Source organism: Telopea speciosissima, chromosome 1 (assembly GCF_018873765.1).
Source record: "Telopea speciosissima isolate NSW1024214 ecotype Mountain lineage chromosome 1, Tspe_v1, whole genome shotgun sequence".
In the NCBI taxonomy this organism is placed as follows: Eukaryota; Viridiplantae; Streptophyta; class Magnoliopsida; order Proteales; family Proteaceae; genus Telopea; species Telopea speciosissima.
Genome location: NC_057916.1, coordinates 39,943,673 through 39,969,949, shown reverse-complemented (window position 1 = coordinate 39,969,949; position 26,277 = coordinate 39,943,673). Strand labels below are relative to the sequence as shown.

General features: G+C 37.5%; 2 protein-coding genes across 4 annotated transcripts; both read right to left on the bottom strand.

Moving 5' to 3' along the window:
• Window positions 1-690: 690 nt before the first annotated feature.
• On the bottom strand, window positions 691-12,062 carry LOC122648885 (poly(A)-specific ribonuclease PARN-like). 3 transcript variants are annotated; one of them, XM_043842178.1, is made up of 8 exons: window positions 11,667-12,062; window positions 9,477-9,607; window positions 2,754-2,948; window positions 2,554-2,663; window positions 2,295-2,408; window positions 2,076-2,216; window positions 1,760-1,991; window positions 691-1,676 (listed from the first exon to the last, which is right to left on the bottom strand). In XM_043842178.1, the coding sequence occupies exons 1-8, from the start codon at window positions 11,999-12,001 to the stop codon at window positions 1,015-1,017; spliced, it is 1,920 nt and encodes a 639-aa protein (XP_043698113.1). In that variant the 5' UTR covers window positions 12,002-12,062; the 3' UTR covers window positions 691-1,014. The 3 variants fall into 3 exon arrangements, with proteins under 3 accessions (XP_043698113.1, XP_043698115.1, XP_043698114.1); XM_043842180.1 differs by having other exon boundaries at window positions 1,760-1,975; window positions 2,076-2,190; window positions 2,563-2,663; window positions 11,667-12,059; XM_043842179.1 differs by having other exon boundaries at window positions 1,760-1,975; window positions 2,076-2,190; window positions 11,667-12,058.
• A 4,474-nt stretch (window positions 12,063-16,536) lies between these two features.
• Window positions 16,537-25,153, bottom strand: LOC122663355 (isopentenyl-diphosphate Delta-isomerase I-like). The gene is made up of 6 exons (XM_043859035.1): window positions 24,745-25,153; window positions 19,471-19,526; window positions 17,893-17,984; window positions 17,188-17,290; window positions 16,969-17,106; window positions 16,537-16,866 (listed from the first exon to the last, which is right to left on the bottom strand). The coding sequence occupies exons 1-6, from the start codon at window positions 25,071-25,073 to the stop codon at window positions 16,613-16,615; spliced, it is 972 nt and encodes a 323-aa protein (XP_043714970.1). The 5' UTR covers window positions 25,074-25,153; the 3' UTR covers window positions 16,537-16,612.
• Window positions 25,154-26,277: the final 1,124 nt, after the last annotated feature.

Genomic DNA, 26,277 nt, shown 5'->3' with positions numbered 1-26,277 from the left:
CAAGAACTTCAATCGCTGGCCCCCACTGAACTCGTGTGGGAGAAGAAGAGGGCAAGGGCACAAAGGGGTAGGGTTCCAACTTTCAAGTGCCTGGTTTGGTATCGGGGAAGGGCAAAGGCCACGAGGGTTAGGGTATTCCTTCAATGGAGTTTTCAAATTTTTTTTTCCTTTTTCTAAAACACTTAAACATACATATAATATGCATAAAATATTTTGTACATTAAAATTCATGTTTTTTTTTTTTGACCTTATCTATGCAATTATACGTAAAAATAAATTTTATTCATTCATACGGTTGGAGAGAGAATATAATATGCGAACTAAGGTACTACGTAGTATAGTGTGTATTTTCTCTTGGGTTGGTACTCAAAACATAAAGTCTCTTTAATGAAATTATCACATTGAATAATTAAGTTGTTTTCCAAGCTCTATCATATTTCCTGATATTTAAATCATGTATAGCCAACTAAATGAACAATTAACATAATATCTTAAAAAAATAAAGAAAAGAGCCTAAAAGCCTGTACCTTTTCAAGGCATTATAACTTTAAAAAAATAGTTATATCATTTTGACAATGTTCCTAGTTGAATTTCCTTATTCTAAAATTGATTCATAGAAGTTAAAATTAAGTGATACAAGAAATGATTACAGTCAGCAACACAAATGCCCAGCACAAAGCACGAAGATCACCAAGCTCTGGAAGCAGCACATGATTGAAGAACAGAAAGCAAGCACTGCCATGTCTCAGCAATGCCACAGTATTTTAAGGTAGCTCTTAAGACCTTCTCATAATGAAATTTCCTCGTTAACCTGCTTTTTCAATGTGTTTCAACATTTACAAAAAAATCATTTTCATTCATCTCTGAGTAAATTTTATGTGCCGAATCTCCCAGGATCAGATTTAACAATCAATAAAGAATCCTCTGCCCTATCAGACTATCAGTTCATGAACTCTGCAATCAGCATCATAACCCTTTTACGCCTTTCACAAGAGACGGGAGATAAATTTAATATCAAAGATCTTCAAGCTTAATCACATCATTGCTCCAGTATATCTCTGACAGATCTTTTGTGGAATCGGCTCCCAAGACATCGGGGATAGGCTCTTCCAAGGCTCTGTCCAATGATTCAGCTAAATCTGATTCCCATAAACCTAATCTGCATATTCTCTTATATAACTCATAGCCAGCTCCTCTAAGACCTTCTGAAATCATTTCCGTCAAACCATCAGAACCAACTGCCCCAGAACCCAGCACATTGAGTAAGACCTTAGCTGAACCAGGTGTCCAGAAAACAACAATAGCGCAACTTTTGTCCACTAACCGAACCTCAAAATCTTCAGAGAACACATCATGGGATCCACGGAATATGCTTTTCAATACTCCAGCAGACATCCCACTTCTGAATCCCCACAAGAAAGCTAGGTCTTCAGTGCTCACTTTTCTTGTATTATCCATCCACACCATGCCTTCTCCATCAATTGGTTCTTGGACACTGGTACAGAAGGGATTGAAATTGTTTGCATAGCTTTCCATGGCATTATTCAGATCATCATTCACTGTTTCGTTAGAATCACGAGTTACTTTTAGTATCAAGCAGAGTTTGGCAAACAAATGTGTTATTCTTAGAACATTATGCCCGTGGTTCTTGCCTTCATGTTCCTGCTCCGAGAAACCTGAATGTGGTGTTAAAGATAAGTCAGGACCCAAAAAGAAGGTAAAATTTAACGGAAACAAGAAACTAAGAAGAGAGGCTTGCCTTGGTGTGGAATTTCCATGTCAAGGGGCGCAAAGAATTGTCTCTTCAAGTAGGACATGGCTGCAGGCAAGTTTTTTGCCTTTTTAAGAGGACCAATTTCTTTCAACAAATGGTTGACATCAAGGATGCATGGAAAAGCAAAGCGCAAGGAGCACATGAACTCACTCATGCTCTGAGGCAGAGGAGCAAGGAATTTTGAATGAATGAATGTTAACTCTGCATCATTGAATCCCTTGCAAGATTAGTAACAAAGTATGAAAAAGGTTGGAGGTTAGAAATCGTAAGAGATGTTTCAATAATCCATATAGAGATGCACCATTAAGACAGTTGTAGGCAACAATAGGTTTCTGGGACACAGATACTGCATCGATAACCTCTCGAAAGCCACGAACTCGCTTGTTTTCCTCCTCTTCAATATTTTCAAGCTCCCTCTACCAAACAAAACTACAATTACGCACAGGAAAAAATGTAAAATTAAGTGATTGTTTCTACAAATGATCAGATCAAGGATTATCAAGGAATTCTTAGGCCCAACCTCAAGAAGTTTCTTGTCCTCTTCAGAACTTGTCAGTACCACTCGTACTGCCTTGGGTCCCCCACTCTTGTCTGGGATAATTAGACCTATAAGATCAGAGAATTCATTCAACATCTGCAGCAACAAGGATGTAAACAAATGTTAGTAAGAGCAGAAACATGACACAAACCAACTCGAATTCTGTCACTTCATCAAACTATAACCCATGAAAGCATCACTGCATCCAAAAAAGGGCCCAAACAAAAGAAAATTCATTAACCTCCAGCACCAGCTCTACTTGACGTTCACTGCAAATATCTATACTCATGCACGGTCTTGACCCAAACATTTCACCTAAGATAAGCTTCCTCAGTGATTTGATAAGAGCATCTGCAATTGACATGAAGACTAACTAATATGAGAGAAAGGGAATAAACTTATAAAACAGAATGCAAAAGAAGTAATCATCATTGTGCTTACCATCAGTTCCCTTCTTTGGAATTGGATCTTTACATGCATTTATCCAATGTCTAACTCTTGACCTAGTCCTTTCCAAGAACACGGAATCAGCAACAGATTGGGCCAAAGAAGATTTCACTGGATGGATCCTAGAAATAGGATTCCCAATCCTATCTTTTGCACTGGATTCTTGTACTCTGGATAAGTATGATATACCTGCCCAGGAAAATATAATAACTTTTAAGTTTTAGCACTCTTCAACAACAGAAAGAGACAATTTATTCCCTCCCAAGGCATAACACTGCACCAGTTAACAATTTCCTCTACCAAAAAAAAAGTTAACAATTTCACAATATCTCCAAGTTCAATATACCAGGAAAGCCTCTGACAATTTTCCACCTTTCATATGAATGAGGACCACAAGCAAATCTTACAGAGTATATGTGACCTAAAAGTTTCTGATGAGATTCAGATATTGCAAACTCCCTCAAAACATCAGGTAAGCAATGGTCAGAGGCAAGGTTCAAGAAGTCAGTTTGGACCAAATATTTTGAGAAACCACCGAATTTCAGTCGAAACTCAGCGCATTTTTGGTGACTGGTTTTGTTTGACCATTTCAGAGGTCAAATGGCCATATTTTGGCCTGAAACTTCAAGGATACCTAATTAAGCATCCCTAAACACAATGGAACCTTTAGATTGTTAAAAAAAACACACTCAAGATGTTAGTTTGGTTTCGCAACCTAGGGTGCAGAATACGGCTTACCTTGGTTGTAAATTTCTCAAATATAGCCTATGCTACCCATAATTTAGTACTATAACATACAAAAATAAATTTATAAACAAAAAATAAAATATACAATTGCAATTTACAAATGAAGAAAAAACATTTAATATTATTAAATGTCAAAAGTTACAACTTACAATTACAACTACACCATACACGCAAAAGTATTACAACTATAACTCCATACGTGAATTGTCAACCACTAACTATTAATCTTATTTTTCTCAAAAATGTGTTGCAAAAAAAATTAATTTTTTTAAACCATAACATTTAAAAACAAAAAATTAAATCTGACTCCATGAAGTCGTAGATCGGCCTATGATATCAAACATACAAAATTGAAACCTAACCACTACATATTTACCATATTTTTTGCATATATTAACTTTAAAAAAAAAAAAAGAATATCCCCAACTATGAATCTTCAAGAAATCTTAGCTCAAATGCACCAAATCTTCGTTGCAGATGTGTTATAGAAGCCTCCAACACGTTGTTCCACCAAGATTTGCAAGTGGAATAGCCAAAAAGTCAAAAGCAAGGGGTTGGAGTTGGATTCGCAGGTTCCGGTCAAAATTTGGCAAAATGGGTCGATTTTTCGACCCATTCAACCGAGATTTGGTATTTAAATCAAATGAATGTACCCTTTCAGAAGTAGGAAACCGAAATTCCAAAACAGTATGAAATTTCGACCGAAACTTGAAAGTGTCAGTCGAAACATTGCATGCCTACAGAGTTGTATGCAGTTTCGTTTCGACCATTGTTGAAATCGGAATACTTCGCGTGAATTCAGTATTTTTGACCGAAATCTCAAACCATGGTCAAAGGATCCTTTTCTTCAAAGAAGCAAGGTGTTTCATGGGATTTTCCTCATGTGCAGTCTTTCCAGGTTTTGTTGTCAGTAAAGAGGCCATTGTCATGGATTATCTAAAAGATACCCCACCAGATGATCTGGACTCTGACCCCGTGTGGAAATCTCAGCAAAAGGAAAGTACCGAGACAGACTCAACTACTTGTATGCTGGATTTAATAATCCGGGTTAATTCACAGTTAAAATTAAAGTATATTGCTTCTTATAGGTTGGCTCCCTCGACTATTACAAAGGTTTGGTGTGTTGGAGAAGGGTATTCCATTTAAATGGGTTAATTCACAGTTAAAATCAAACTATGTTGTGTCCTATAGGTTGGCTCCCTTGACTATTACAATGGTTTACTGTGTTAGAGAAGGGAATTCCATTTAAATTCAGTTCTTTTGTTGGACTGCCAGCCTTGACAGTATATACCTATGATTGATCATCTAAGGTCAAGAAACCATATCATAGTTTACTAGATTAATCTCAATAACACAGTTAAATTCCTCAAAGTCAACCTTAAATGAAGGTCAAACTCTAGGATTCATACACTCACAACGAATATAGACACCCTTCAAAAGATGAGAGAGAATTATTGGATGGTTTAGGAGTAATTAAATGATCTCAAATCTGAGATAGAATTTTCGGGAGACAGTAAATCTGAAATTACTTTTAATCCAAGGGTTGGATTAAGGCCAAACTTGGATCAAGTTTAGCTCTTGGTAAGACCAACCAATGCTCTAAATTGAAGCAAATCCAACAGTTAGATGGAGTAATTAGACTCACCAAATCTGAAACCCAAAGTTGCAGGTTAGGGAGATTATTAAGTGGCAGACAAATCAGTGGTCAGAAATCCACCAAATCAGAATCGATTTGCACTCTAGCGGTGCCCTTTGATATTGTAAAATTGCAAGTTAATCTGATAAACCAATCAGATTCAGGAAGTAAATCAACAAGTTCTGAAATTGACTTCAAAACAGAGCATCTGCTGGTATAAGAAATCAGAAATTAAACACTGATTTGATCATACCTGATATTTGGAGGATGATAATAGATGAGAGATTAATCAACGCTACTGATAATCAGAGAAGAAAACACAAACCAGCAGCTTGATCAATTGAATTAAAATTCATAGTATGTATATGGCGGTAAAATATACATGATCTAATGAGAAGCTTGCTTTGTCCGGTAGAATATACATTTATGCCTTCCATTTTTCACTAATGAAGTGGAGAAGAGCATCCTGAGTGTTGTGTGATCAGTGTATTCCTTTAAAACTTAAAAAGGAAAATTTTATAGGACAGTCATACGGCCGGCTATGATGTATGGTGCGGAATGTTGGGCAGGTAAGAACCGTCATATAAATAAACTTAGTGTAGCGGAGATGAGGATGTTGAGTTGGATGAGTGGTAAAACTAGGATGGATAAAGTAAGGAATGATCATATTAGAGCTGATTTGGGAGTAGCTCCGATACATGATAAGCTACGAGAAAGTCGTTTGAGGTGGCATGGCCATGTTCAACGGAGGCCTTTGGATGCCCCAGTAAGAGGAGTGAATTAATTCAGATTGAAGGAACTAAAAGAGCCAGGGGCAGACCTAAAATGATCTTAGGAGAAGTGGTGAGGCAAGACATGCATAGCTTAGGCCTTGTATAAAATAATATGACCTCAAATAGAGCTGATTGGAGGGCAAGGATCCATGTAGCCGACCCCATTTAGTTGGGATAAGGCTGAGTAGTTGTTGTTTATGTATGGCGGTAAACAGAGGAGGAGGAAGAAGGAACCTATCCCATGTCTTGGGTATCTCACCCACTCTGTCTCTCACAGATTCTTCAGGCCAAAGGCAATTCAAACTTCAATAATCAAAATCATTTGTGGCTATAGAGCCTTACAGTTATTAGTGATAAACTGAAAATAAACTCCCATTCCGACTATGAACACTGAAATCAAACTCCTATTACAACTAGGAGTACAGTTATTAGCTAAAAGCTATTACACTTGAGCTGAAATTAAATAACCTAATCCTACGAAAACTACGAATGAAAACAAGGCAAATTAATTGTGCTATTAAGCTCCCACAACTTGGAGAACTCAGCCAAAGTTAGCTGGTTTGATAACTCCATGAACCTGGTCCACTATAGGTCTAGGTTCTTGCTGGTTCAAGTGGTCCAATCTACACCAATGCCTGCTCTACTTATACGGTAAAGACATCGTTCACCATTTCCTTTGCTGTGTTTTCACTCAAGATGTCTGAGTTGGCTCTCTTCATGGAGATGGGGTCCACTGGGTGATGTCAAACAAGATGCTGAACCCCCTTTTATTCTGTTAGTTGAGACAGAACTGCAGACCTATGTGCAGCAAGTCTTGGAAGTTCCTTCTGGCTTCTCTTATCTGACCCATCTGGTGTGGGAGGAATCTAGGACCTTTGAGGGGTATCCAAATGCTTGGCCAATAGGGTGGCTTTTAAAGCTGAAGAGATTTTGGTTTTCTGGGCTTTAATTTGCAAAAACTATAGGAACACCGGACATGAATTCATGAGATGTATATGCTGACTAGAGCTCAATTACTCTTCTATAGTTCTATGTTTGGAATTTGTACAGTATGCAAGTTCTTTTTTGCATTTACTCCTAGGGTTTCTTCTGCACCATCTAACTTGTAAGAAAACTGTATCGTCACCAACAACAATAACAGAAACTATAAATGAGAGAGGAAAGGAAAAGGAGGTCATCACAAGAATATGATTCAGCCAGCATAAAGCAATGCTTAAAGATAACAAACAACCCCTAGTGACCTTGAGGCATATCTCCCACCCCTTTCTCACCCAAAAAAAAAAAGAAAGGATGAAAAGGAAAGCAAAACGCTCATGACAAGCCAGTACACATAAGGTCAACCAAAAAAGCCATCAAACCATTCCCCACACTGCCTGAACCTCTAACAAGCTGCTTGACCCCTACAACTCCCTTCCTAGTTCTGTAGTCACCAAGCCTCTGCCTACAATTCCTCTTCCCCTTTAAAACTGTGATTTACTCATGGTTTCTGCACCTTACCAAGTACAATAATTTCAACAATGGTATTATCAAAATTAACATCCTCTGCTTCTCTCTTTAAGTTACTGAGTTCTTCCACAAAAATTATTATCATCTAAGAACCAGTGTTTCTCACTAGCAGAGAATGATCTGCCACTACGGCTAGATCTAAATTTCAGTGTTTAATCTTATTATCTGCATTAAACTCATTCAAACTTTCCAAGCTAATCACTAATCAACTGTGTTAACTGCCATCTCCTCTCCCAACCCCAAAGAGATGCACAGCATCTCCCCAGAGCCCTTTTGGTGAAAACCAGGAGCAGTAGCCACACTCGATTTCCCTTTAATAATGACCAACACATGCAGCAATGTAATAATACTGGACTCAAACCCATGGTATCATCCAATATATCAACTGGCTCCTCCTATGAATGATAATAAGAAATTTTCTACGCTTCTAAAAGTGGAATCCCTGGTATATCTTGGAATAACCAATGGACCATCTAACTAAACATCAGAACACCCCCCCTTAAAACTGAGAGCTTCAAAGCCAAAAATCTGAAGCGACACATCTCACAAGTCAAAACAGGCCTTTCAACTAACTTACTCCATCAGGCCCAGTCAATGCACACAGCGAGCTGTCCACTTAACAGAAACAACTTCAATCCCAAGGCACCTCAGCCATTGGGCATGTATTGGGATCAGTAAGTGTTCAAATTAGCCTTGTACTAATATCCTTTGTTAAGTAATCAAATTCAACCATGAAGAAAGCGGATGCAAACAGTTAATGGAACAACTATGTGGGAGAGGATAATTCTCACCTTTTAATTCTCTAGGTGGCAAGATCTTGCCTATTTCCCTTAGAACCGGACTGAACAGGTATGGTTTATTAAAATTGAAATGATCATGCATTATATTAGATAATTTGCAATGAAGTAATATATGAAACTTCAAAAGAAAGGCAAACCAACTATAGCACACCAACCCAAGTTGCCAAGTTGATGAAGTGGGCATCTGTTTGAAAGAATGCTACATTATTATATTAATATTCAGATAAAAAGGACAGGCATTAGCAGATATTGGAACACCAAAGGAAAATCAACACCTTGATAGAAGCTTCTGGTCAAGAGAAGATGATTTGGTAAAGCTCTATTTAATGATTTCACTTTAGGTTAACCCAGCTGCGCACAATTAAGAGAGACGTTTAGAGACAGAATGGGAATACTCTGAAAATGTAATCTGCCTCATTCGGTGTGAAAGGCAAAGAAAGGACTCTTCCTTCCTGCTGGAACTTCTAAAGGAGCACAATAAGTCACATGGTAGTGGTTGGGGATGCCAGCAATGTGATTACGTTGGCTGCAGACAAGTTAAGGGATTCCCGGGGCCCGAACGAGAGCGGAGGCGGCAGGGCAGGTATGCCTTATCTGCTGGGTTCTCAGCTGGATTGTAAGCGAAAGACATTGGATGCTCAGCATTGACAGGTGCTTTTAAAGCAAAGAAAGAAGAAGTGATAACGCAAGGCTGCTTTTGAAAGAAAATCGCTAGAAAGAAGAAGAAGACTATTTCCATGAAAGGAAGGTTGATTGAGAATAGAAGCTCACAGCAGATTCAACAGCAGAGGAGAAAAATAATTCTAGAACCAGGGCCGCCTTTTTTTTTCTCATTTGTGCGAACTGCGCAGCTTTCAATGCTGTCTCATAGATAGGGTGTCTTCACAAGGGACTTCAAACTTGACAGTTTTTATTACCTTGGCGGCCAAATAACTGTATGCGTAAAAAACCCATTATAAGTACCAATGAGGAAGCATACTCATTAATAGGGTGCCTTTCACAAGCATGTTCCTCATTTTTCTTCAATTCTATATCCATTCTCAAATATAAAAAATGAATAAAAAACTTCAAATTCATGATAATTTTAATTTCAAGTATAAAAAAATGTACTAACTACTATTCCAAAAAAAAAAAAAACAGTTCTTACAATATTTTTTTATTTTATTTTTCTAACTGAAAGTTACAGAAGAACCACATTTCTGATACTAGTTCAATGTAAAATGAGTGAGACATCAAACTAAATATGAAGGCTTACCATCATATATGCAGACATTAAAATCAAAACCTTCCCGAGCCATAGACGTCAAATACGATGTTTGACATGAAAAACTGTAAGCTGGCATGCCTATATTCAACTCATCCCTCGGAAACAAATGAAAGTTGTATCTGTAACAGAAATAGGAATCTCGTCAAACATGCTTAAAAAATTATCTGGAAACATATGCTTTGACAATATAACATGGACAACATAAAAACCTAAAGACGAAATTATAGTATGTTTTATTGGGCTCAATCAAAGTATAAATATCTGGAAGAAAATGGATCCAACGTTTTAACTGTGTATTGAAAGTGGCATCTTACCCAGAAAACATAATATAATAACAGGCTGCAAAGGGGAAACTTCTGAAAATTCGCTCTTTCATTTTATTATGGATAAAAGTAAAGACGAAATTAATAAAAAAGGCATAAGATTTAACTACTAGGAAGTAATCCTAGGATTCCAATTTAGACAGAATTTACCAGTTAAAGTAGATTTAATTCCACAAATGTGGTACATGTGCACAGTGAGAATAAGCCTCATTCTTCAGCTATGTTAAATACACCAAAGTCCTAATTATGCCCCAAAAAGGAAAACATACAACATATGCTACCAATAGACAGCTCTTCAAGACTCCAAGACAAATAAATACTCCATTGATGCAGGAAAATAATATAAAAAGGCTTATTTTGGGTAGGGTTACATATGTGTTGGGCCTTTGGTCCAAGTAGTTTTCTTTGTAGTCGGCCACTTTAATGGGTCTAGACTAGCAAGAGTTCGGAATACGAGATTTACTTTAGTTTATGCTATGGTTCTATAGTCCTACTTTGAGTAGGAGTGTCAAATACATTTCCATTTTGGCTATTCCAAGTAGTAGTTTGAATTCTAAATCAATTTAGTGATTGTTAGAGAGGGCTTATGAATTCGATATATAGATGTACTCCAGTGAAATTTTCAGATTTACTAGGATCCATGTAGCCGACCCCATTAAGTTGGGAAAAGGATTACCGTGCTTGCTGGGGATTCAGTAACTTACTTGGGTGGATTCTCAGGCTCTTCCTTGGTGGATTCCAGAGGTGCTCACACGTGGATTACTGCCTCTATTTCCTTCTTTATTTCTTTCATTCTCAGTTCTGTTTCATCACTTCTTCTAAGCATGAGTCACCTGTTTTTATATCTGAAGCTTTGGTAGACCAGTTATTCTATCTAACTTCTTGAATACTGCATAGAAGTTGCTCAAATTTGAGACTTAAGCTTCTGGTTATCTATTATCTTGATTCCTAGTATACTCTGCTGGAGTTATATAGCTAGCCTCGGTGCATCCTTTTCCAGGTATCAGATTCCTTAGATCTTTTGCAGGCAGGTTCTGATAACTGATCTTCTATCCATTGTGATAAGGTTTCTCTTGTTCGCTAATATTCTTTTGTTTGGAGATCCTATGCTTGCAAATCTTTTTTGGTTTACTAGCCTGGATTAGATTTATCACCATCCATGCATCCCACGCAAAATCATCTAAACCATCAACTGGTTAGCTGCTTTCATGATAAACATGGAGATTGAGAAAATTTTCTAGGGCAAACTAAGCTCTCTAGCCATTAAAATTATAAAGGTTAAACTACGGAGAGCCAATGTGATCAAAAGTTACAATAACAGTGAGAAAAGTTACTACTTTATTTCTATTATACATAGGCCTTTTTTATCATACAAGGTCCTAACACCTCCAAAAACCAATTCTGCTAGATCACACTACAATTGAGAGAAGCTGAACCTATGCATAATCCCGCAACCTTGAAACATTTCCATGGCACCTATATGATTATCTGATTTTGATAGATTGTTTCTTTCTCCATCATCTCCTAGCAACCAACGAACAAAGCACTAGTATATACCCGAGAATAAAAACTGTCACTTCCTACAGTTCATTTACATTACAAAATCTTACTATTTCCACTAAACAACCAGCCTAGAACATCAAGAAGAAAACCCTAGTTTCTCTTTTCCCATTCTGACCACATAGAGCTTAACCGCATCAATACCATCGGAACAAACCGCAAATTTCCATATTTATACATAATGAAGAATTTACCAAGTAAAGCTATGTTTTTCAATGTTGGGTTTTACACTTTAAGCGACTCTGACGATACAAAGAGACAAATGCAAACAAATGAGAGAGAGAGAGAGACTCACGGGAAGGCGATGACCTTGGATTCTTTTATGGAAAAAGGGCAAACGGCGAACTGAAAGAGCTGAAATTTCTCAGCAGCATCTTTGGCTTTACAGTAGGCAGTCTCAGGGGTGTCGAATGGCAACACTCGACGCCAAGGAGCAGAGAAGGCCCCGCTCTTCTGCGACGAAACGGCAATGAAATCTGAATCTTGGATATGCTTCTTGATCTCCTCCAGAGCCTCTGAGAAGTTCGACTTCGTTACCTGCTTTACCTTCCATTGCTGCTGATTTGAGTTCTTGTTGCTGTTGCTACTGCCTCTGCTACAGAGGAAACGTCTTTGCAGAAGCCGAGACATTTGTCTCCTCCGTTCATTCCTTCGCAGAGATACTTAACAGTTGAAGTTGGGCCTCGTAAACCCAATTGTCCTGGGATTTGTATGAAGAGCCCGATGGGTCATCATGGGCTTGGGAGGTAGGCCATGGGCCTTAATTGGCCCCTCTTCAGTCTTTGAAGTAGAGAGGGACAAAGAGAATTCTTTGAGTGTGAAAGAGAGAAAACGTAGTTCGCCTTTCCATTCTTCAATCAATTTAATGGATAACGCATTTATATTGGAATTATATCATCCAATTCATACATGAAAATACATGTAACAAGGGGTTTAGATTTCTTATCTGATTTGTAGACAAACCAAGATCCAGAGATAATTGAATCTCTACAATCCCTAGATTCAAGATTAGTACTCCAAGACCCAAGGGGACTGATTTATATTCGTTGGCGCAATTGATCAACCATGAAAATAGGGATTGGGATTATGGTCTACTACATACTCTATTTAACTTATCTGATGTGGAGTATATCCAGAAAATTCATGATCCTTTATTTCCTCGGCCAGATAAACTAGAGTGGATGGCTTCCAAGAATGGTCTCATTTAGTCAAGAGTGTTTACCATATGGTCTATTATCAGTTATTTGTCAACAAGAATTTAGTAGCATCTACATCCAGATTACACTGTTGATTGAATATACCATCTCATATTTGGAAGGAGATTTGGTGTTCTAAATCCCTACCAAAAATTCACCCTTTTTTTGTGGAGAACGTGTACTTCTAGAGTTGCTACGGCTAGTGCTCTACATGAAAGGATATCCTGGTGGATTGTAACTATACACAATGTGGTTGTTGCCAATCAATATCACATATGTTGCTAGGCTGCTATTTTGCAAGAGCAATTTGGTTTGACAATGCATTAGGTTTTTCACCTCCAGATGATGATAATCCATCACTACCTACTTCGATCAATGGATGGGAATCTATTGCGCCACATGATAAGGCTGCCCAAATTAAGGATGATAATATCTTAATGCTCCTTCATATGTTGGTTGTTGTGGAAAGCTAAGAATGATAGTGTTTTTGGTCGAAGAAAGTGGACGCCTACAGATGTACGTTATTCAATCATCACAATCAGCCTTCCATGAATATCATCAATCTCAAACTGGAATTACTATGAATTATGTATCACAAGCAATGGTTTTCTCCGTTACCAATAATTTGGTCCACTCCGTGTCAAGGTTCAATGAAGATAAACTATGACGTGAGTCTCCCTTACAATTCGCAAAAGGGTGATTTGGGTATTATTTTGTCAGGATTAATTATCATGGTAATCCTGTGTTTTCCATGTCATTCCCAACATGATTTGACGATGCTGCAACTGGTGAGGCCTTAGCTATCCGATCATCACCAATGGAGCCCATTTCAAAAGGCTTTGAAAAAGTGGTATTTGAATCGGATAACAAAGACGTGATTTCCTATCTACAGAAAGGAATCACATCATCCCCACTGAAGCTGAGGAGCATTCTAGAGGATATTATTCACCTTTCTTCTTTCATTGAAACATATAACTTTTGTTTTATTCCAAGAGAGATTGACTGGCTCGGATTCTATCGGTGACGTGTCTGATGGTTTGACCCCTTTCTAATTTGTGGCTTGTAGAAATGTGTACTCTTCAGTCATGAGTTTTCATGTCTTCTCAATAAAATCTTGTTACAAAAAACCAAATGAGTGTGTGAAAGGTTGAAGCCTTACATGATGACAGTAAATACAAGGCCATTTGTAGATTCTTCTCCGAAAAGGATTCTGTCCAGCCATGGCAGGTGCTGGACGGTCCAACCCCGTTGATCGACAACAAAAACAGGGGTAGGGTGGTCATTTTACATGTGGGTCCCACGTGAGCCCCACATATGAAATGACCAACCTACTCCTGTTTTTGTTGTCGTTTAGCAAGACTGGACGGTCCAGCTCCCGCCACGGCTCGACAGGAGCCAGGTCCTTCTTCTCCACGAAATATTCCAAACACTATGCGGAATCGATGCCTGCACGTGATGAGAAGGCTTTGCCTTCGATTGAAATAATTCTTTGGTTCAAATAATAGTTTCCTTACATAGAATTGGTTCCTTGATACGATTTGTTTTATACAACAATAACCGATCCAACCACAATGGAAACGACATATTCTAGGTTTTTATAAAAGAGAAACACCTTCATTTCATTATTGATAAACCTTCAACGGTTTATCAATGGTAATCAAGCAATTCTACAGTCTTAAGCATTGATGTCAATTATATCACTCAAATCATACATGAAAAATATATGTAACAAGGGGTTTAGATTACTTAATCTGATTTATAGACAAACCAAGATCGAAGACGGTGATTTCAAGCACTTACATCGTGGTGCTTTCGTTGAGTTGTGGCAATGGACACCTTCTCTCTAGGCCTCTCCAGTAGTCATTGCACTTTCTTATTGGACCACGTCAGAATAGGTTCGGGTTGTATTCAGTCAATAATAGGAACAAAATAACAGGACCTCTCAAAACAATGAAGATAGAGACAAGAACTCAAGAGACACTGTGAGAGAGTGTGTAAACACTTGTAAAATCTCATACAAAGTGTCCAAAAACATTATCTATATATATAGAGGAGAAAGATCCCTTAGAGACACCATTACCAAGGGATATGTCCTTCAAAAGACATAATGAAAATTGACGCCAAAAGAAGAACCGCCGACTTCGGTTAAAACCGACGAGTGCCGAATAGAACTGAAAACACACGGAGGTATTTTGGAACTTCATAGTATAAAATACAGCACACACTAAGAAGAAAAAAAAAGGAGATGTTGTAGGATGATCTGCAATATTAATGGCGAAGAGGACGTGTGAGATTCACTGACTTGAACTGTGATCTGCTAAAGAAATTCTACCCCAATAAAAATCTGCTAAAGAAATTCTTTTTTTTTTTGTTTCTTTATAGGTAAACATTGGATTAAAATCCTTTGCTGTGCGGGCATCTTGCGGTGCACTGTAGTGTGGGCCGGAGAGCTCAACATGTGGAAGAAGTTTCATCCAATGGTGTGAGCTCGATGCAAGGCCTTTTTTTTTTTTTTTTTTTTTTTGCTTCTCAAGCTCGGCACCGTTGGATGTCACAACTTCCATGTATCGAGCTTCTAGGCCCACACTACAGTGCAGTGCACCACAAGATTAGAGCATTGCAAAGTAATTTTTTCCGTAAACATCTGCTAAAAACATTCATGATGTGCATAGATACATCACCAGATAGGGCTTCCAGCATTTCAAAACTCCAATTTCTTTCTAAGTACCGTTGCTTTATTCTAAAACCCTTTTAGTTTCTTTTGAATTCTTCTCTTAAGGTAAATTACACCGAATGGTATACAATGTTTTTTTTTTGTTTTTTTTTTTGGGTAGAAATGGTACACAATGTTTAATAAAAGTACGTTTGGGATGCCTCAGGTTTTAAAAGAACCATTTGGGTTCCTTTTTGTGTGCTTAGTCCTATCTCAAACTGAATATGTTTCAAGTCGATCCCTCTCAATCCCACTCCCACCCCTAATCCAACCTACACGCTTCCACTTCTGCTTGCACTTCCACTCCCACTCCCACCCCTGACCCCTAACGTTTGGACTGAAACTTGACTCTCAAGGGGAGAGAGGTCAGAATCATCCTACCACGTGCTCGAATCACAGTTCAGTACAAACAGAAACTGCAGAATCATATCGCCCATTCCAAGAACATAATGAACAAACTGAAACATGCAACGCAAAACAAATGATAAAAATGGCAACTTCAAACACTTCGAACCAACTTTGTTTGATGACTTTGATCTGAGGTAAGGGTTAGTGGTTGAGGCAAGGTGATGGTGTAACCTTGATCTAAAGGACCATGAATGAATGGAAGTCGGAAGTGGGGCTCAGGAGGTAGGAAAGAGGTTGGTAAAGCTTCATCGGGTACCAAGTGGAAGGGGGTAGCAGAGAAGGGTGGGGAGGAGGCTGAGATAGGGATGGAGGTAGTGGGGGTGGTCAATGTAAGGAGGGTGGGGCAAATGTATGCAGCCTTACCCCCTGCTTCGCAGCAGAGACTGTTTCTAAGATTTGAACCTGCAACCAACAGGTTGCAATAGCACAACTTAACCGTTGCGCCAAAGCTCGGCCACTTCAGAACTGCCAAGTCATACTATGCATCCAACATTTAGAACTGCCGAATCAGCTCCACAGAAGGTAAAAATTGATGCCCATGAATGAAATTTTCCTTCACTATCAGTGCAGTAAGCTTTTCTGCACTGTAAGAAATCTTTTTCTCCATTTTCGAACAAAATCGAAAAAAAATAATTTATTGATCAATATAATGGAGGGAGTGACCTTGTTGGACCATCTGGTTTCAAAAGAAAGAACAATCTAAAGATCATTGCATATAATAAAGGAAGTACCCAAACCATGTAAAACCTCCAACACCATATTGATTACCAATTCTACTGTTTTTTTCAAGTAAAATACTAAAACCAAATCCATAGTCAAAACTCTAGAGTACCAGAACAAGATGGCCAGATTAGAAAGAGAACTTGCTGAGCCCACCGGCCAGTCGTTTTTTTAAAGGAAGATACTGTTATAGATAATCAACCTCTAAGTGAGCTTATGTATTTTCTCCATGTCCACTGCTTGCTCCAGGGTCCCCTTCTCAACATGATCCCACCATTTGAACAGAAAGTTGTCCACCACAAGCCGGAACCAGGGGGACAGCTTCAGCCCTTCCTCACCTGCATCTGCTTTCCGCAAAAGCTCCTTCAGCTCATCACGATTAACATAACGAACATCAGCAACTTCATCAGGGTTGGGATTCACATCAACGTCTCTTACAATGAAGAGAAGGTAGTCAACTGCAAATAAAACAACAGATCAGGGACCACCAGTCAAATTAGTAAATCCAGATGCATATTGTTGCCAAAATTAAGAGCATTTGTCATGTATGGAGTTATTACGTTCATGTTCTCCCCATTTTCCATCGGATGGAGCTTTGTACAGTATCCTCCCTAGGGGGGTGAAGTCATCCACAGGTACATCAGAGGCAGCGATGCCCAATTCATCGAATAATTTCCTTTGAGCAGCATTACGTACTCCTGCTCAGATACCAAGCAACAAAACCACTAAGTATCCGCAAGCCAAGAACTAAAATATTTCAGTGCAAGAGAAATAAATACCAAGGTGGTTTTCCACGATCAGCTCCGATTCACGATACAGAGGATGGCTACAACAGGTGTTTGTCCAAACTAAGGGAAATGTAACCTTTGTAGCAGAGCGTTGCTGTCCAGAAAAAAATTATGAGAACGAGTTATTGCCAATCGCAGTCAGTTTGTATTATAGGAGTTTCAACACCCATGATTTTAGTATATTTGCAGAATAGATTAGAATTTAGTTTAGCTGGCACTTAGATTAAAATAATAATAGGCAACTTTCATGTCTCATGGACCTGCAAACATATAGGTGGGGATTTCAATTATTATGATTGCGGGAATTGAATGAAGAATATGGGTCTGAAAAATCCCATCATGCTTATCCGCATAAAATGATTCAACTAAAAGCTGATCCAATTCTCAGCAGTTTGGGTTCTGAAGATTCAAACAGATAATAGAATCTAGAACCATAAGAGAGTATGGAGCTGATATTGAAGAAAAACCGTATCCATGCATTGACGAGATTTTGGGCATAAACTTAGGTACATTTTGGTATCATTGACAAGTATCATAAAAACAGCATCATCATTCAAGAGTTCAAAATAAGGAAAAGGATTGACAAAATGAGAAAAAAAATAACAATTCAATTGATGACAGTACAATTTTAAAATTTTGTTACATAATTGTTTCAGAACATAGAAGATCATTTTCAAATAAAACTAAATGAATTACCTGAAGCAACAATTCATACTTCGAGTTGAACAAAAAGACACTGAATGCCCGATGGAGCAAATTCTCAGACTCGATCTTTTCCATTAAATGACCTGCAAAATAACAGAGCAGCGGGATAATGACAATACCAAGCAAAGTTTAACAAGAAGAAATAAATCAGTGTCATCCAAGCATATCTGAGAAGTAAAGAGTCGGGGGAAACAGAGGGGAAAAAATTCAAAATATGGTTACAGGTATGATTAAACACATAAGCTTGTAGACCAAGTACAAGGTATAATTTGTACCTCAGAAATTTTGGATATCTGATTGACGTAAAAATGTTCTTGCAATTAATCATTAAGCAACTGCTGCAAGACTGTTTTAAATAAATTCAAGCATGGAAACCGGACTGACTTTAGGGGCCATAAAAGTCACTCTAATCATTTGAACCTAATAAGTGGTGAACTTACAATCTAGGAGAATATATTTAATGTCACCAGTTATGACATGAAATATGATTGCCTCATGAACATGAAAGTGCAACAACCCACCAAAAAACAGATGAATTATGGTATTTTGAGGATTTTTCGTGGTCTTCTTTGTAGTATAGTTCAGAGAGAACTTCAAGTAGAATCATATGATAAAGAAGCAAAAGATTGATACTGCAACTGCAAATTACTTAGAAACATTAATGCATAACTGAGATTATTGTAAAATACCTAACAACTTAGCATATAGAAATGTGCATGAAATTCAAGTTACCAGCTTTAAATGCAAGAATAATTAAAGCACAAGAATTCATAGACGGTGGAACATTCCCAGGTAGAAAATAATATAATGCATTTCAAGTGATTGCAGACCATATAGTTTTAAAATTTGCTAGGGATTGATGGAAGTTACAGATTGGTACATTATGAAACAGCTTGCAAGTTAGTGTGGTAGGTTCAGAAACAGGTTAAAATATTATCTATTAACAGTAAATCAGCAAACATATGAGGAAATCTTACAAATAGGGAGACTATTAAATGGAGTTTAAAGGGGTGGGGGACAAAATATAAAACCGGTAATCTGTTGAACACATAGGAAAACTTTTAAATTAAAATAATAATAAAAATCAACAGTGAGATAAAGGGCCATAAACTGGTGCATTTCCCTCTTTTGCAGGCCCTAATAGATTGAAAGATCTAAGATTTCTTTAGGAAAAATACAATCAAGACACTTTTACAGGCACGAGGACATGCTGTTTTTCTACCATGGCCAGCAACCAGAACTTGAACAATAAATGGCAAAGAATATACTATCAGGTGAAACATCGTGCCATAAAATCATGTGCTATTGCATACAATTAAAGAATCCCATCCCACTAAACCAGGACTGTCTGCGTATGAAATAATGAATCAAGAATTTGAATCCAAACAAACTAACCAGATAACCAGGTAACCATGTCTTGACTATATAGTTTATTAGCAACAAAGGATGTTCACAACAAATGGCTTCTCAAAACATATAAATTGGGCGGCGGGGGGGAGGATTCATGTGATAAAATGCCCACTAGATTTTGTCCAACACAAAAAATAAACGCCATAAATTCTCACTTACAATTATACTTTGAATCATGTCCTACAACTTTATCATTCTCATCCACCAAAATGCATCTGCAAATAATCACAGCAACAAATATTAGCACCTCCATGAGGTCCAATTACCCTGATAATAGAGAGTGCAGAAATTGAGAGTAGATGCCACCTTAGTAATTTAAAGTGAAAATTACTTGGACACCCCCTGTACTATGGCCATTTTGCTTATGATTACCAACGTTTGAAACAATTACTTGACACCCCCCGAAACCTGACGGTGTTAGTCTGTACCCTTATCACCTATTCAAAAGAAAACAGTGGATAAATTACCAAATTACCCTTCTTCTACCCTAATCACCTATTCAAAAGAAAACAGTGGATAAATTACCAAATTACCCTTCTTCTACCCCTTATCACCTATTCAAAAGAAAACAGTGGATAAATTACTAAATTACCCTTCTTCTTATTGCAAACAACCCAGAATATCCTACCGCCGGCCATTAAAAAAAAACCCCAACTATTGTTTTCATCACGACGACGGCAGAATCTTTCTCTCACTCTCTTCACCAAACCCCAAAAGATTACGCAAAATAGCAGACCCAAAGAACCAGTAGAGAGATCGATTAACAGTCCACCAAAATAGGAAGAGAATCAGAATTAGAAGGTTTAAACTAGGGCTTAAACCAGCCAGCCAAATAGACCTTTAACCTGGATCGAGTGGAGCTCTCTAGAGAAAGAATAAATTCTTCGAATATGGGCCTGGTCAAAAGAATACTTGCAGAGAAGTTGCACCTTGAGATTGCAGCAGAGACAATCCTAAAACCAGTGAGCTGATATGAATCCCAGGAGAAGATTCCAGATCTGATAGACTGTGTTCAACAGGCCTTCAAAGGCAGGTCGAGTGCTTCTTGAATGGGGCAGGAACAGCCCTCCAAATCTCAAGTCCTATTGGCTGTATGATGGCTTAGATCTGGGTCTTCGAATATCCAACAGAAAACAGAAAATATATGTATGCACATGAAAAAAAAAAAAAAAAAAAAAAGGGCACCCATGGCTGCTGCTTCAAGAACCTTCAGTCAATGTGTTGTTTAAACATTTTTCTCAGCCCTTAACAATCAAAAATAAAGGAAGAAGAAGATGTCCAAAGTTTGCTGATTGTTTTCTGGGCAACAGGGCAGCGGCATCTCAGATTTATTTATTTATTTTTTTGTACCTGAATCGGCCATGAAGGAGATTTATTAGGGTTTGAATCTGAAATCGATTAAGGGTTTTGGGTTATTTTGATTTGAAATTTGTTTAAGAAAAAAGAATTTTTTTTCTTAAATCTGTTAGGGTTTGAATATGAAATCGGTGGGTTGTAGGGAGAAGAAGGAGGAAGAGGATAAAAGGGTCACTTCACTGCCCTTTAAGGGTAGTTTAGGCATTACAAAAAATTTAACTGATGAAATCATCACTAAACTAACGGACTTGACCTACTTGAAAGAAATGGTATACTACAGGGGGTGTTCAAGTAATTGTTTCAAACGCTGGGGAGACTAAGCAAAATGGCCATAGTACAGGGGGTGTCCAAGTAATTTTAACTATCAAAAGACATAAAGGAAGAAAATTTTCAAATTCAACCAGAAGGCTGTATTCAATACATAGTTAATTCAATTTAAAATAAATAGAATAAATTTAAAAAAAAAATAAAAAATAAACTAGAGGGCGGGCCTTGGTGCAACATTGCTCCATTGTGACCAAGTGGTCACGGATTCGGGTCTGGAAACAGCCTCTCTGCGAAAGCAAGGGTAAGGCTGGGTACATTATGACCCTCCCCAGACCTTGCAGTGGTGGGAGCCTCGTGCACCGGGTACACCCTTTTTTTTTTAGAATAAAAAAGAACTGATACTAGATGACCAAACAGTTACTTCCAACGGATTTTTTGCGCATGGATCTTATACATTAACATTGCTTCCATTGTCACTCTCCTGCCTAATGTATTAGTTCTCACATGACATAGGAAATGTAAAATTAATGAAATAACAATTCTGTCATTTCATGAGGTTTCAGAAGAAGCAGACAAACCAAGCAAGGCATAAGATCTTGACAAATTTTTTTAATAATACCAAAATCAAATATCGCCACATTCTAAAAAAAATTCTTAACCTTCAAACCTCCAAATCAAAGATCAGAAGTCCTGATACATACACAAGTGGGAAGAAAAGATAAAATAGGGTACTAAACAAAAAAAGAGATTTTAACGGATAGCTATGAGATTAAATAGGATAATTAATAGGATAACTTGGCTTTACAAACAAAGCCTGGTATCATGGCGTAATTTGGAGGTCGCTGATCCTCTTTCTCAGAGAGAAGTTTAAGGGATTCAAATCATCATTCAAGTCTATGTATCTTTCCCTCTTAAGCATATTTAATAGGCGTACAAATGGTTACAACTTCAACTACCATGTATTACTTAACCACTAGATAACGACACCCACATACAACAATATTTAGAAGTTACACAACTGCATCCAACCACTTACGTAACTACCTAATATTTACTCTAGTTATTCTTGCGTACAATCATGCATATCTCTTTCATACAAGGTCATGCACATAATAAGTCCATACAAAATATCATGCCTTCTAAATGCTTCCACCTACTCGCGTAATAATGGCAGGAAAATCAACATGCATATTGAAAGCAATTCATAAAATTTGTAAATTCATTGTCTGCATTAACATAAGCCCCCATCCCGACGTAAAGATAACGGTCACCTTCCAAGTGAAGGATTGCTACAACAGAATTCCTTCCAGTGCTCAAAAGGTAGGCCTTAAATTGAAGTACACATTTATCCATGTCCAAAACTCAGAAATCTTAAACAGTTAATTCCATCGGATGTTTTGTGCATGGACCTTATACATTAACATTGCTGCCATTTTCACTCTCCTGCCTAATGTATTAGTTCTCTCATAGGAAATGTTTTTTACTTGTAAACTAGATGAAATAACAAGTGTGCCATTTCATGAGGTTTCAGAAGAAGCAGACAAATCAAGCAAGGAATAACATCTCGACAAATTTTTTAATAATATCAAAAATCAAATATCTCCACATTCTAAAAAATATTCTTAACCTTCAAACCTCTAAATTCAAAGATCAGAAGTCCCAATAAATACACAAGTGGGAAGAAGAGTTAAAATAGGGGATTAATTAAAAAAGAGATAATCAAAGAATAACAATGAGATTAAATAGGATAATTAATAGGATAACTTGGCTTTACAGACGAAGCCTAGCATCCTGGCTTAATTTGGAGCTCACTGATCCTCTTTCTCAGAGAGAAGTTTAAGGGATTCAAATCATCATTCAAGTCTATGTATCTTTATCTCTTAAGCCTATTTAATAAGCGCACAAACGGTTACAACTTCTCCTACCCACGTATTACTTAATTACTAAATAACGACACCCACGTGTAACACTACTTAGAAGTTACACAACTGCACCCAACCACTTACGCAACTACCTAATATTTACTCTAGTTATTCTTGAGTACAATCATGCATATCTCTTTCATACAAGGTCATGCACATAATAAATCCATACAAAATATCATGCCTTCTAAATGCTTCCACCTACTCGCGTAATAATGGCAGGAAAATCAAATAACATGCATATTGAAAGCAATTCACAAAATTTGAAAAATCATTGTCTGCATTAATACAAGCCCCCATCCCAACGTAAAGATAATGGTCATCTTCCAAGTGAAGGATTGCTATAACAGAATTCCTTCCAGTGCTCAAAAGGTAGGGCTTAAATTGAAGTACACATTTATCCCTGTCCAAAACTCAGAAATTCCAAACAGTTAATTCCATTGGATGTTTTGCGCATGGACCTTATACATTAACATTGCTGCCATTTTCACTCTCCTGCCTAATGTATTAGTTAGTTCTCTCATAGGAAATGTTTTTTACTTCTAAACTAGATGAAATAACAAGTGTGCCATTTCATGAGGTTTCAGAAGAAGCAGACAAATCAAGCAAGGAATAAGCTCTCGACAAATTTTTATAATAATATAAAAAATCAAATATCTCCACATTCTAAAATATATTCTTAACCTTCAAACCTCCAAATTCAAAGATCAGAAGTCCCAACGCATACACAAGTGGGAAGAAGAGTTAAAATAGGGGATTAATTAAAAAAGAGATAATCAAAGGATAACAATGAGATTAAATAGGATAATTAATAGGATAACTTGGCTTTACAGACGAAGCCTAGCATCCTGGCTTAATTTGGAGGTCGCCGATCCTCTTTCTCAAAGAGAAGTATTAGGGATTCAAATCATCATTCAAGTCTATGTATCTTTCTCTCTTAAGCCTATTTAATAAGCGCACAAATGGTTACAACTTCTACTACCCACGTATTACTTAATTACTAAATAACGACACACACGTGTAACACTATTTAGAAGTTACACAACTGCACCCAACCACCATCATGCATATGTCTTTCATACCCGTCATGCACATAATAAGTCCATACAAAATATCATGCCTTCTAAATGCTTCCCACCTACTCGTGTAATAATGGCAGGAAAATCATATAACATGTATATTGAAAGCAATTCACAAAATTTGTAAATTCATTGTCTGCATTAACATAAGCCCCCATCCCGACGTAAAGATAACGGTCACCTTACAAGTGAAGGATTGCTACAACGGAATTCCTTCTAGTGCTCAAAAGGAAGGCCTTCAATTGAAGTACACAATTACCCCAACTGTTTGCAAAACTCAGAAATCCAAAAAGTTAATTCTCCTCAAATAACAACTTATGTATCTCTAAGCAGCAGATCCAAACAGGTCAGGACTTATTCTAAGTGAACTAAACACAGTGGAAGAAAAAAAATGCTAGGAAAACACTAGCAAGCATTCAAATCTTCATCTACCAAGTATGCACAAGCATCCCCAAAAAAATCAGAAATCAATCACCAAAATTACTGGTTGTGGGAGACAAAACATGCAAACCACAAACACAGAGAGAAACAGAGCTAAGAGCAATACATCTCATCTACAATCCAAGGACATACAACCTCCTCCACCCCCCCCCCCCAACCAATGATCTCTTATCAATAAACCAACCGAAAAAACCCAACAGACAATAAAATCCGAGGAGTCAACGAAAATAAAACTGATCAATAGAATTAGAAAAAAAAAAAAAAAAAAACCATTTGCCAAGAATCTGAAACCATTTCAATCAAATCAAGCAATTCAATCATCACTAAGAAACCATATATAGAAAATCAAATCAGGGAGATGAACTAACTCATCCTCAAACATGAGGCGCCTCTGAACGGCATCCATAGCGGAATCAGTGACGTCAGCCATCTTCGTCGAAGGAACTGCGGAGGCGTTGGCAACAACAGAAAAAGATGAAGACGAAGAAGAGTTGAAACGGGCAGTAAGAGTTGGGAAAGAAAGAGGAAGGGGGTTTCTTTTATAGCCGATTCTGAGAGATGGGTCTGAGGAAGATAAGGAAACTATTAACAAATGATTGGGATTACAAGGATTTTGAATTGAAAGGTTCGGAGCTGCGACTACTGCCCCTGCTCGGCTTGTCAGGCTTAGCAGAGGAGACGTTACAGAACCCGACATACCTGGGCTCACTGCCTTAAGCCCTGTTAAAATTTTCGAGGCCCGCAAATCTCTCTCTTCCACTCTAGATTCCAGACACCACACCCCTTTCCTTTTCTATACTGTCTTTAACCAATACTGTAACGAACTAACGATCTTCACAGATCTCTCTCTCTCTCTCTCTCTCTCGCTATAGAGTCCAAACAAAGGAATACCGTAATAATCTTCACAGCTAATGCTCCTCTCTTGAATCTGTTTTCTGGGAATGTTAATCTTCCTTATATAGTGAGAGAAGAAAATGACATTTTTATAGTTTTGGGTTTTTTGTTTTTTTTTTTTGATAATAGATTTTTACAGTTTTGTCATCTTCACAAAATGTTGGTCCACCCAGAAGAACAGAAATATTTTTTCCTATTCTTGTCATATAGTGGTGGTTGTGTGAATCATGTGGGGTGAATTTTTTGTTTAATTAAATGATGGGAAAAGGTTCAGCAAATAGGATACCCACATTAATTTTTAAATTATTATTTTATTATTAAAAAAAATTAATGTCATAACGCATGTCATAAAACGTGTAGTATAAGTTTTGGACTCGGAGACCCTTTTCCCTTAAATGATTTTTATGGTTTTATATGAAACTTTATAACCAATAAAGAAATATAAGTTTATTCAGTTACCACTTTACATTTTATCATATATGGGAAAGGTTTCCTTTCATCCAAAAATTTAAGGTCATCATATTTTCTCTATATACTATATTTTGGAGGTCCTCTTACTACCCATCCAAATGCAAAGATAGTGAAATCATAAATTACTTATGGGAGAATGTTCTCTGTGCCGTAGCGTAGGCTATGCCTAGGCACATGGGCTTGCCACTCAGGGGGGCAGGGTGGTCATTGCATCCACCCCCATGTGTCTGGACACAGTCTACGTTGCGGCACAAAGAACAACGCCCCATTACTTATACAAGAGGTGAATATCTTCACCTACCCATAAATCATAATGATACTGATTTATTTCTTTGTATTACCTAAATTACTATTTTTAGGGATTGGTTATCATTCAATAGTCAACAGCCATTGAGAGTGCATTAGCGGTAATAATTGGACTAGTTAGATTCATTTTTTATTCCTTTCACGCTTAATGAATAATCTATAATTCATAAATTTGCTAGTGAACACAAGTAATTGATTCAATTGACAGTAAATTCGTTCAATTCATAATA

Coding starts and splice junctions, on each gene's coding strand:
- LOC122648885 (XM_043842178.1), bottom strand. CDS start 12,001: ATGTCTCGGCTTCTGCAAAGACGTTTCCTCTGTAGCAGAGGCAGTAGC. Junction 9,608..11,666: donor TCCAAGGTCATCGCCTTCCC/GTGAGTCTCTCT, acceptor TTTCTGTTACAG/ATACAACTTTCATTTGTTTC. Junction 2,664..2,753: donor TCCAAAGAAGGGAACTGATG/GTAAGCACAATG, acceptor TGTCAATTGCAG/ATGCTCTTATCAAATCACTG.
- LOC122663355 (XM_043859035.1), bottom strand. CDS start 25,073: ATGTCGGGTTCTGTAACGTCTCCTCTGCTAAGCCTGACAAGCCGAGCA. Junction 17,107..17,187: donor GATCGTGGAAAACCACCTTG/GTATTTATTTCT, acceptor GTATCTGAGCAG/GAGTACGTAATGCTGCTCAA. Junction 16,867..16,968: donor AAAATGGGGAGAACATGAAC/GTAATAACTCCA, acceptor TTTTATTTGCAG/TTGACTACCTTCTCTTCATT.